This window comes from Brassica oleracea, chromosome C2 (genome assembly GCF_000695525.1).
Source record: "Brassica oleracea var. oleracea cultivar TO1000 chromosome C2, BOL, whole genome shotgun sequence".
Lineage (NCBI taxonomy): Eukaryota > Viridiplantae > Streptophyta > Magnoliopsida > Brassicales > Brassicaceae > Brassica > Brassica oleracea.
Genome location: NC_027749.1, coordinates 29225674 through 29239147, shown reverse-complemented (window position 1 = coordinate 29239147; position 13474 = coordinate 29225674). Strand labels below are relative to the sequence as shown.

At 32.3% G+C, this 13474-nt stretch overlaps 1 protein-coding gene across 1 annotated transcript; it reads left to right on the top strand.

The window, feature by feature from the left end:
- Positions 1-10568: 10568 nt before the first annotated feature.
- On the top strand, positions 10569-12176 carry LOC106323949. The gene is made up of 8 exons (XM_013761990.1): positions 10569-10641; positions 10724-10781; positions 11309-11377; positions 11458-11505; positions 11588-11614; positions 11687-11758; positions 11838-11888; positions 12145-12176. Exons 2-8 carry the CDS (start codon positions 10742-10744, stop codon positions 12174-12176), a joined length of 339 nt encoding a protein of 112 aa, XP_013617444.1. The 5' UTR covers positions 10569-10641; positions 10724-10741.
- The last annotated feature ends 1298 nt before the right edge of the window (positions 12177-13474 follow it).

The window sequence follows — 13474 nt, the reverse complement described above, 5'->3', positions numbered from 1 at the left end:
CCCTCTTTCTCGCTATGATCAGTTATTTCATTAAAATCACCTATCATGAACCATGGTCCATTTCGTGTTGTTGAGAAACTCGTAAGACGTTCTCAAACCTGATCTCCACGTTCTAGTACAGGATCCCCATAAACAAACGTCATAAAGACTTTTATTCCATCAATGACTGCCTCAATGTCAATCATTCTATTATTCGAAAATAAAACATTAACTTGAAATTCGTCCATAGTAAAAAGAGCTAAACCTCCGCTGAGACCAAGTGGTTTAACGGTAAACAAATGATCAAAAAGAAACACAACTCCTGGGCGATGCTTCTGACACATCTCTGTAAGGCGTCAAACTGTGAGGTCGTTCCTAATCCCTCGACAGTTCCAACTAAGTGTCTTCATAGATGTTTTTTGGATGGATTTTTGGAATCCATCAAACCATCACTTGTTGTACCCACTCGTATACGCTTTGAGTCTCATCTTAAGCGCCTTTCTCTTTCTTTCTCGCCTGCCGGAGTGTGTCTAGACTTAGTTGATCTCATACGTGGAGAGCCCCGACGAAGGAACTCTGTTTTCTTTGTCTGAATGCCCAAAGGAGCACTCAATCTCGTACCACTCTTCGATCGTTTCAACTCCTTGGTATTCACCTTAGTTCGAGAAGATTCAGCCATTGCAGAAGATTGCCCCTTATCCTTCATATCCATTAGGTCCTCCCCCAATAGATCATCACCACCGTGATGTGTTTATTTAGGTATATAAGTGAAAAAAATGAAAGGATCTAATATTTTAGTCTCTTTCGTGAATACACCGATGTAACACTAAATACATCAGTGATTAATAGTGTTGCCATACCAATCACAATAAAATAAAATACAGTGCACCACAATCTAACGATACCTATATACTGGATTTCCAAAATCATTGGTATGATTTTAACAATTTCAAGATAATGACAAATGGTGGTAGAACCAGAACGACGGATAACATATTTAAAATCAACACATTACGGTGATTCACCATTTTGGTGACATTTTTGAAAGATTTCTTTTCAGCGTAATGTAAAAGAAATTTATGGTGTATATCCATTTTCAGCGTAATGTTTTTCACCTCTTTTATAGGGAAGTAAGTTTTTAGCTCAGAGAAAAACAAACCACTTAACTAAAAAAATATTTACTCATGTTTACTCTATTTATTGTACTCTCATTTACTCTACTTTGTTTATCAATCACACTCTTAAAGAAAAATGTTTTGACACATTATTTCTTTGGTATAAAAAACGTTTAATGGGCTTTAGATAATAAAAATTAAAAATTAAATGTACTCATATGTTCCATTTTATTGCAAAGTAATAAACAAAACATTTTTATATATTATATTGAGAAGCATTACAACATTTTTTGGTAGTCATGTGTTATCACTAGGATGATTCTTAAAATTCTTAGAAAAATAGGTTGGTCCATCTAAATATATATTATATTTATTTTATTAAATTAACTATCAAATTGATTAGTAGTGTACAAAAAATACTATTCATTCTTTTCTTAAATAAAAATTACAGAATTACATAATATGATTAACATATATATGACAAGTAATTACTATGAATAATAAATATTTGATAAGAATTCTTGTATCCGCCCTCTTTTTTGTTTAATTTTATATTATTGGAATAAATTAAACGATAACATTAATCATATAGTAAAAAAAAAATTTCTTATATTTATAATTTTATATTTCTTAAAACGACCATAATTTACTAAAAATGTTAAAATTCTCACTTTGAAAATTTTGTGATCAGTGGTTTAACTATTTTTGTTATAACAAGATATAAATGATCATAAAATTGTATGGATATGAAATTTCATTTAAGAGATATTCATATGTATAAAAATATTTATATAGTTTAAATTAAACTATATACCATATAAAAATTCATAAATATGTTAATTTTGAAATTTGAATTAAAAAATTATTGAGTGCATTGAAAATCTTACATTAAAAATTTGTGATTAATGGTTTAATTTTTTTGTTACAGCACATATACAAATATTAATAAAATCATATGAGTAGAAAGTCTCAATAATAAATATTTATATTAAAATATACTATATATCTATGTCAGTATCATTGAAATTTAATTATATCATATAAAATAAATAATCTCATAGTATCGATCGATGTATGATTTAGTTAATACTAGTGAACCTATCGATCAGCTCGCTAAATTTTGCCTAAGAAAATATCGATCGATGCTAATCTCATAGCATCGATCGACTTTCGATCCATATCAACAAGCGACAACTGAGATATTGGACTTAGTCGAAAGGATTTATTCGCGTGCGGAAACTGAAATATTTTCTCATTAGAATTCGAGTTCTGTGATTGAAAACCTTAACATATACATCACTAAAATCATGATTACCTGAAACTCTAAATCTAGCTATTTTCTCATAATTGTTTACAACCTCAACTAATCAATCAATCAACTGAACAACTACCTTGTTCATTTCTGCTCTTATTTAATTTACTATGTTTGTCTACCTTAATCATAAACTGATTAGGATCTATTTCAACTATCATAATGATTTTTCATTTAAAGCCACATATGATTTGATCATTCTTCATTTTCTTTTGTACTTCTCATTTCTTTTAATCATGTTATTTAATATGTCATCTTTTGTAATGTAAACTACGATAAATATTTGTAAGTTTAAAATGTAAAAAAATATTATGATAAGTATTCTAGTCGTCATTGTTATGAATAGAATTACGATTTAACTTATTGTACTTATGTAACATGGAATTTCAATGATATATATATATATATAAACATGAACTTAAAAATATTTGACACATTTATATGAGAAAAGGAAAAATTATCCGCGTTTTAAAAATGCGAGTCAAAATCTAGTTAACCATTATTTTAACGTTTGTCACTAATATATTCTCTATTAGAAAGAAGCAAATTGGAATTTAACCTTACTTTCATATGGTATATTACAACAATTGTTATTCCTTTTAAATTAAAAATTAAAATCTTCATTAAAAGCATTTTGGTCATTTGACTAACCCCTACAACTACTCTTCTTATCCTCTAAATAATCATAATCTAAAATAATTAATTAACATTCAACCTAACAGAAATTTAAAGTGAAGCATCATACGTTGTTATCTTCTCTATTAAAAGAGAAGTACACTTAGAATTTAACCTTAATTTCATGTGGTATATTACAACAAATTCCACTCTTTTTAAACTAAAATTAAAAAATTTCATTAAATGCATTTTAGTCATTTGACTAACCCTGGAACTGCTCTTATTATCCTCTAACTAATCATAATCTAAAATAATTAGTTAACGTTCAACCTAACATAAATCTAAAGTGAAGCATCATACGACATTATTAAATTAAGGGACAATTTGCTGAATATTCATAAGGAGCACTAAAATGAATAATATACCCATTATGCAGTATAAGTCCATTGCTGTGACAAGTTCACCCAAAGTTGCCCGTAATAGCCCCCTAAGCGCGTGTGCGTGCGGATGACTCCAATGCACATACTATACTATACTATAAAAATGTAATATAGTCTGAAAAGACAACTATACTTATCTCTTCCTACATTGCAAATGTTTTTCCTCAAAAAGTATTACATATGGGGTATAACAGTTGTGAAGATGTATAGTACTATGAAAAAAGAAACACATGATAAAAAATAATGAACTTAAATTCCACAAAATTGTTGAGACAATTATAGACGAGACATATACACACTAAACTATTACGAGGGACTCTTCTACCAGGGTGGCTCACTGATTCAAGTTACGTGTGAAGTTTAGTTTGAAGACACAACCATTGCATCACAAGATAACCCTGAAAATGTAAAACCATGTTCGTGAACAAACCTAATAGCTGACTTATTTCAAGTATTCTATTTCTGTTGACCAAATAGAAAGTTATGTATGTACCAGTTTGTTCACAAAGAAGGGGAGGAGGAAGAGGAGGAGACAGAGGATGAGGAGGAGGCGGGGCGGGGAGGGGTGAGGGGGATGGGAAGGGGAAGGGGAGGATGAGGAGGAGGAGGAGGAGGGGAGAAGGAGGAGAAAAAGATTCTAAAGATTCATTTATATTCATTGTTCTCAAACGAATATTACAAAAGAAAATACTACATTTCAATTTGAACTGTTATTTTTTCCAAAGGTAAAAGATAAAAATCATATATAGTAGGAGGACATATGATTTACAGAGGAGCATGTGGCACTATCGTTGTCCATCTTTTCTAATTTAAAACTTAATATCATACACTATACTATACTACATTCTTTATCCAAATGGTGCACTCTGTTCACAATATTTACTACCTTCTTGGTCTTTGTCGATTATAAAAATATAGTATTGATATGTTGTTGCTCGTAATTTCTCAGTCTTGATCAATAAATATAAACCAATTGGTTCATAAAAATGATACACCAACAAAACATAACACATGAAGCTTACTAGAAAAATAAAAATTTGCAGAGGAGGTGGGAGAGACGTTGGAAAGGTTAATGCAAGAGGAGAAGCCACCATAAGAAGTAGAGGAGGAGAAAATTATGGTGGGAGTAAGTGGGGAGACGACGGGTTGCAATACTAGCGGAGGAAAATATGGTGGCAGTGCTGAAATGAGTGCTCGTGGTGGTGGTGATGGTGGTGATTCTTCAGGTGAGACAGTAACAAAATAATACATTGGTTTACATACTAGAAGAGAACACACAAACATATATTGTTAATCTTCTTTGATCTTTTGTAGTAACTGATAGTGACACGAAAAAGAAGTAGCTGAGAGAAGAAAAGAGTAAAGATGATGATGAAAAATAAGAAACAAAAGAGAAGAAGAAATATTGTATTATACTATACTTTGACAATAAATAATAGTATACTATAATAGTTACAATAAATTTTGCTAGAATTTGTGTATATTCTTCACTGAAATGTATTGTTCGCAGCCGGTTCATTTCAGTGGCATACAACTTTTACTTTTTTCATGAATCTGCATTTTATTTTATTTGTTACAACACCATAGAATAAAACATACTAACAGAGAGCATTAATTGTTCTTCTCCAGTACAATCCAACATCTGATTTTGGGATGGTGATGAGTTGCAACGGTTCTGAAAGAAAAGACGGGGGAGCTGATGGAGTAGTGAAAATAATAATCATAAGGCGAAGTAGATACAATTTGGCGAAGAAGAGAATTAGAATTTGTAACATACTATACTGTAACTATAAAATAGAATATAACATATTATACAAAATACTGTTCATCTTCTCCAACTCAATCCATCGTCTGATTCTTTATCTTCTTAAAGATTAGATTCAATTTCTTACTTTACCAACGATGTCGGATTGTTTACATTCGCACACTGTCTTACCCCGCCGAAGTTTCCTTTCCTTTTATCCCATCAATTAATTCACCTTAAGTTCTTCTTTCACCTTCATCGCAAATCTACGTGTATCACCGACTCCGTTTACAAAGTTCCATTTGTGTGTTTGTGGCCCTTAATAAAACTAGCTATTTTGGCTGTCTCTTAAACTGAAATGAGCAAAGCACCACTTTTCACGCGCATGAAGGCTATTTTCGTCTCTTTCCTTTATATTATGTAGTATATTGTAGCCTAAGATGGGTAATGGGTAGACACTTAATTTATGTATTTCTTATGGATATGCAACCCAATTCCCCTTAAATTAAACCGGTTTAGTTGGTCAACTGAAACAATACAAAACCGGACATCATACGAAAACTAAAAAAGTCATATAGTAAATGATTACAAACCGGTATTGTATGCATGTTTAAAATCGGTTAGACAATTCCTTCCACAGCTAGATATTCCAATCCTTATCGAATAATAACTACACTTTAATTTGTTAGCATAACATTTATTTTTCATGGCTTGACTTACCAAGACTTTTACACAGTAACTATGACTTTGACGTTTCATAACCAAACTTTATCCAAATAACCATGTTTTGTGTTTTATGTTTTTGGATTGGTTTATAAAACATGAAGAATTTTCATGTTTACTACTGCCGCTTTGTTGATATCATTATTCGTGTTTACCACTAATAAAGAGATATTTTCAAAAATACATTTTTCATTAAGAGAAAAAGACTCTTATACCTTATTATATATATATAATAAATAATTATTTAAATAAATAAAAAAATTAAAAATAAAATTAAAAATAAATAAAATGTTTTAGAATTATAATTTTTCTTTTAATTTTTTTTTCAAATTATCTTTTTGAAAATCATATATTCTTTTTGAAACTATTTTTATTTTTTATATATTTTTAAAGTATTTATTTATTAAAATTCTAAATTTCACATTCCAAAAACTTTACACCATCTTTAAACTCTTAACCCTAATTCTATATTAGTTAACCCTATGATTACAAATGACTTTTTTCTCTTTTTAAAAATGATTGTAAAAATAGCTAGTGTAAACATGAAAAGTGGTATTATGAATGTAGTATTTTTGGCAATTCCCCATAGATATATTGATTAGCATAACATTTATTTATATACATTTAATTATAAGAAAAGTGATTATCAAACTATACTAAAAGCAAGATAACAGGGGCTATGGAGGTGTCCACGTGGAATGGTAAATTCCACCACTCATATTCCACCAACCTGCCATGTCATGCACGAGGTTACAGGGGCTATTGGGTTCTCTTTTCTTTTTTTTTTCGGCCCGGCTTACTTTTTTTTTTAATTCGGCCCGGATTATCTGTTTCTTATTTTCGTATGGGCTCTCTTTAGCCCGTGATGAGTTACGCCTTATATGTCGTAGCCCTAGCAGCGTCGTCGCCTTCCTTTCGTCTTCCATCTTTGCCGTTTCTCACCTCTCCAAAACCGTTTCCACGAGTAGCTTGGCCACTAGCTTTTCTAATCAAACCTCTTCACCATTAACTTCTCTAACCAAGCCTTGCTTTAACTCATTTAATGGATTCTTTTCGTCTTCTTCTCTGTTTGGCTATTTATAAATCTCTTCTCCGATCTCATGCATCCATTAACGTTATCAAAATTCTCTCAAATACTCATCCCGATGGAGCCTACCCGTGACTCTTTGTCCTCCACCGAACGCCCGTCCAGCGAGAAGACCGTCGTCTTCTCTGCGTCCGCTGAGCCAATCGGAAAGTCCGCGATCCGTAACTCTCCGTCCTCCACCGAACCCGCATCAAGCGAGAAGATCGTCGTCTCCTCTGTGTCTGCTAAGCCAAACGGAAAGTCTATTGCTTCCTCTGCGATGGCGATGAAACCTAGCGCGCATGCGTCTGTTGTAACCGCCAACCCGATGAACCGTGTAGCTTCCACGGGTCTCTCATCCGCTCATGGCGACCAAGTGATGTTGTTCAGGGATGTTTCACTGGGCCCACACGAAGCCGAGATGAGGTTCCGACTGATTCACCTCTGGGAGGCTCGAAATCCAAATACCAAAATTCTTATTGGTCAAGAGATGCTCCTTATCGACGAAGGGGTTTGTTTATGGTTTTAAAATTTCTTTCTTTGCTTTAGCACGACTGATATAGTGTTTAAAATAATTGATGATTTGGATTTATCGACAGGGAACTGTTATTCAGGGTTTGTCCCGGCTGGTCGTGTAGGAACATTTGATCTCTCATCTGGTTACGTCTATAAGTTGACCAACTTTTTCGGTTCCAGAAGCAAATTTCAGTATCGGGTTGCTGATCATAGCGCCACCGTCTCATTCTCTTGGAATTCTTCTTTGTCGGTTCTTGAGAATCCTCCGGTTCTCTTTCCAGTAGATCGGTTCAGGTTCCACAGCTACGAGAGTTTAGGGCCAACTGTGACTCTAAGGGTGATCTTTATGGTAAGACATGTTGAACTTATAGATACGTTTGTTAAGTTATGAGAGTATAATTATATACGGGTTTGTTATATAACTATAGTATAAGTTTGATGTATACGGTTTATTATTTTTTTATCTCAGACTATGTTGGCCATATGAAGCTGGTGAATGGGCAAACTATCACTGACCACATTGTTCTTGACGAAGCTGATATAACAGAGAAGCGGCATCTGTGTGTTCATGTTCAGTCACTGGAGTATGTTTCTCCAGTTCTTAGCCTCTTTCGTTTTGTATTATTATTAACACACATGATTTCGTCTTATGTAGCGGACCAGTGATGAAGCTCTATCTATGGGACCAGGCTGCATCCGACTTCTGCCCGAAATTCAAATCGTATGGAGGGACTCCAAGCGTTCTTCTGGTCACCACAGTGAACCCTAAGCATCTTGGAGGTTAGCATTTCACTTTATAACATCATGTTCCTATTCAGAACTTAGAGAAATTCTATAAAACTACTTAAGTAAACTTTTAGGTGAGCAGTCACGTAGTATATTATGGTTAATCACATTCACTCATATGTTATTAACAGGAACTCTTGCTATCACTTCTATGTCTTCATCTCGAGTGTTCATGGATTCCGACGTGCAGCCTAGCAAGGACTATCTCGAATGGTATGGATTTGTGTATGCAGTTATTATCATTCATCTGTTGATGTCACTTTCCGTGCAGCTTACTATCTAACATACTTATGGCTTATTTGTATCAGGTTGAGTTCTAACGCAGAAATTGCTAATAGGGTTGCTGCTGAGGTTGTCACTAAGCCTGAGGAAGTGACTCTTGAGGAGCTATTCACCTACATCAAGCAAGAAACTTCAAAGGTACAATATTTTTATTTTTTTACATTCGTTTGCATATGTTTGGGAACTAACGAGGTTTATTTTAATTTCCACGATGAAGGTCGCTTGGTTTGAATGCACTGCAACTATAGATGATGTTGTCAGTGGTTCTCCTTGGTATTACATTTCTTGCGGTGGATGTAACAGCAAGGCTTTTAAAGGTCCTACCTCTCTGATTTGCAACAATAAGAAGTGTGGGAAGAGTGAGGTCACAGGCGTTCCTCAGTAAGTGTTCTGATCATAGTTTGATATATGTTTTATCAGCGCTGGTAGCTAATCTTGATTTCTGGTAGGTACCTCACAAAGATATCAGTTTATGATAAGAGTGAGCAAGCAGCTTTTGTCATTCTTGGCGATGCTGGCAAAGAATTGAGTGGAAAACATGATGCAGAATTGGTTGCTACTTATTATGAGGTAATTTCCTACCTGATTATACATCGTATGCATGTTTGTGTTACTGCTAACCATCACCTATTCATGTATTCCGAGAGGAAGTAGTAGTTGATCTAACGTACATATTGCTTGGTTATTAGTCTAATGAAGGAGCTGGAGCTGAACATTGTGTGCCGATCCCGCAAGCTTTACTTGACACGATAGGTCAGACTCGCAAATTCATCGTCAAAGTCTCGGATCACAATTTGTCAGGCAAGACTCAGACCATAACTGTCACCAAGATTCTCCCACTAGCAACTACTTTTCCAGCAACATCCGAGGAATCTGGTGCTTCCAGTGGTTTGGGAAACTCTGCAGGTGATAGGGCTAGAAAAGCAGCTGAGATTCTTGAGTCAGGTGAGGCCAAGCGGTGCAAGAGTGGCTGATATAGCTTCAAGCTCTCCTCCTACGCAGTAATTGTTTTTGCTGCCGTTCGAGTTCTGTTTTATGCTTTCTGAATGACTGCGTTTTTTCATTTCAACTTTCAGACTTTTGTCTTTTATGTTTAAGTTCCTTGGATACAATTTTCAATTTATGGTTTTTAGGATCCCTTAAGCCAATTTACTTATCCTATTATGAACTTTTTAATAGTTAGCAGGTATTAGCTTAGTTTTTAGGTGCTAAATTGTCTTCTTATTACATTAAGCACATCAGTGGCTTCAGATGTTGAATCAGGATTAGTAATAGGATTAGGAGCATAAGCTTCTAAAGAAATTGAAGTACTTTTTACATATTTTAAAAAAAAATTAAACATTTTTCATTAGCCATCCGAATATTTATATATATGGAATATTTATATACATGGAGTGAGGGTTACTGATCTATTCATTAATAATTGTTAGAAATTTAACAATATTATTCAAAATGTTTAATATGATATAAAATAAAACAACAATACGTAAACTTTAGTAGTATGGAAAAAATTAATGATATAATCGAAAAATTGAATAAATACTTTTAAAGGAATATTGATCCTATGAAAATGTGTTGACATATTTATCATAACTTTAAGCAAATTATTTTGGAAAAACCAAAAAATTAAAAAAAAAAAAATACAGATACATGTTAGACAGTTTTCTCTAAGTCAGTTTTAAACCGATAAAGTATTCAAAATTAGTATTACATAAACACATTTCCTATTCCTGAAGCTCAGCAGAAGCCAAAAAAAAAAAGAGGCTAAAACAAAAAATCATTATACGAGAGTTCGAACCCTGCTTGAGCGCATATAAGAGGGCTATGCTCCCAGCAGAGCGAGACACACATTATTAACATTTAGGATAATAACATTACATAATACTCGATACGTGATAAGTAGTTTTATAAGAAATCATTGTGAGTTGCCATATCTGCGAAAACCCTACATCACACAAGTAAGGTAGTGCAGTTCCTCAAAACCAGCCTCCCCAAACTACAAGTACCTCTTCTCCTTCTCGCAAAACTGAACACGCAAACAGATCTCATCTTCTCCTTAAAGTGTAAGTTTTTTAACTCACCGAGACCTCTCCATAACAATACTTATAGTCTAAAACGTTTTACTTTTATTGAATGCATACTAAGGATTGCACCTTCAACATAATGGGGAAACCACCTACACCCAGCAATGTGGAGACCGGAGGTAAGACAAATATTTATTAACTATTTTTCATATTTAGACTGATTTGAGTACTCAGCCTAATGATTTTGCATATGTTTAAGAACAAATTGCGTACACATCGTCTTAGACCACAGCAGACTAACACAACTGTGTGGTATTATTATTTAGACACTAGGATTGTCGCAGTTCATACAGACAAATTAGCAAACAATTAGGTTAGTATTTTACCCCTAACAATATCGTAACAACGCTTCATTTTTTTAAATATTTACAAAGAAATATAGCAATATTTTTGTGTGACTAAATTAAAATATCTAATATAATAGTTTGAAAATATTTTCAATTTAACATATTATATTTGAGTTTTGTGTTTCTCTTTTTACCACCAAAATAAGACGTAGAAATGATACGACCAATAAATTTTTATTTGTTTCACTATCTATAAAAACTTAGTATGATAATTTCCAAAAGAACTAAGATATACTACCTAATTCCAAATGAATTACCCAAAAATGCATATATACTATCTTATATTTTCCTATATGCAGAAACTTCGTCCGGGATAACTCATAAGAGAAAACGAGGACGTCCACCCGGTTCCCGTACAAAATCAAGAGGTGTGTTTTCATTGTCAGATATACACTATACGTAATTACTAATGTTGTTTTGGATATTACTCTAACTATGAATATTTCAGTTCTTGCAATAAACGAGCCACCAACATTCAAACCAAAATATTATGACTGTAAGTTTGTATTTATTATAATAACATACTTTGATCAATACTTATTTACACAGCTAAATGGGTTTCAAAATTAATTAAACAGGTGGCTGTGATAAGTGTGACTCTTATGGTACAAAATATTACTCCAACATCTATTTTCTACATAGTACCTTTTTAAACTAATTATTTTAAAATATATTAGTTAAGCAAAAAAATGCACGTAACATGAGAAAGGCCATCTTACTATCAAAACGAACTTCAACCACATCTCAAGGTATGCTTCATAACTACCCAAATTCATTTTGTATAATAAATTTTTTTTACCACTAACCTTTGTTTACACATAAATGCAGATGCTCCAACGCAACCATATGGCGTGCGCCACATCAGAAACAAGAAAAAAGGTACATACAGTGAAACGTATACAAATTAGAAGCATTAAGACTATACCAAAACTATAATTTTTTTATTAATTTACAAATATAATAATTTATCGACATATTGATTGAACCAAGACTTAATTTTAAGACTGTTAAACTAACACTACAAGAAAATAGTCATATTGCAATGGTGATATATTGTTGCAATATGGTAATATATTGTTGCAAATATAAAACTGCAACAAAAATGTGACTAATTTTAATTTCTTGCTGTTTGTAGGTTGCAAATTCATGTTTGTCGCCTTTATGTAGCAAAATTAGCAACGAATTGAGTTGTTGCTATATATGTCATATTTTTGTAACAATTTTTTATAGCAACTTTGTTGTATATTTACAACATACTTTTGCAATATAAATAGTGGCAAGCCATTGCTACATAAAATAATAGCAAACAACATTGCAAAGTTGCAATTATTTTTTCCCTTGCAATTTAATAGTACTAATGCAACAAGATGTAGATAAAATCTGTTATAATTACAACATATGGATGGAATTTAAAATTGTTACAAAATTTGCTATATAAAATCTACATCGAATTTTGTTGAATTGTTTTCTATAATTACTTTTAAATAATATATCTGGATGCAAGTATTTTATGACGACATTTATTTTGTGGTTAACAAATAATATTTTAATAAAATTACTATATTATCAACTGCATTGCATAAGTGATTATTGTAATATTTTCTTATAATAATATTAGATGTATTATTTATTTTTACAGTAAATATATTTTACAATAACACAAAAACCAAATGAATAACTTTATTAAATAAACTAAAATATTAAAAGTTAAAATAATGCATTATTAGAGAAATACCAGCAATAATTTGAAAGCTACATAAACTAATAAAAAGTAAAATATTTGCTCTTCGGTTGTTACGATATCGTCTTCAAGCATATGATCAGCTGCATCTTCTTCAAATCCTTCGGGTAATTAGCTTTGCGCTTTCATCTTCAAGTATATGATCAGCTACAAGTTTAACCTATAAACAACAATAAAAGTATCATGTGACGTTCATATAGATAATATGTATATGTTTCTTTTTACCACAATGAACCACCATTCACTTTGGAAGGATCGAGACATTCAATGCTTGGGCTACTTCATGTTATGATCCTCGTTTGCCGTGTGATTCATCGGGAAAAAAATATAAGATCAAAATTAACACTTGAAAGAAAACTAATAAAGGATAAATAAAGCACACGGAAACAAATTACTGGAGATGAGTTGCTTTCAAAGAAGAGTCCCTTCAAAAAAATATGTACAGAAATCAATGAATTATTGAAGCACCGTATAAACTGTATATATAATGAAAAAATAAAATATAAACTATCTCGATGCTTGGATATATCCATATCTTTTTAGTTTTATATTCTCTCAACAAACTAAAGTCAAGCTGTAAATAAAATAAAAGGCTGGAATAAAATAAAATAAAAACTATATTCTAGTAGTTGCAAGTTCCTTCCGCAATTCTTAGAATAAGAAAAATATTTGTTCAATAGTTTATAAAAGGCATCTAAATGATTGTACTAGGAACGTTGACAAT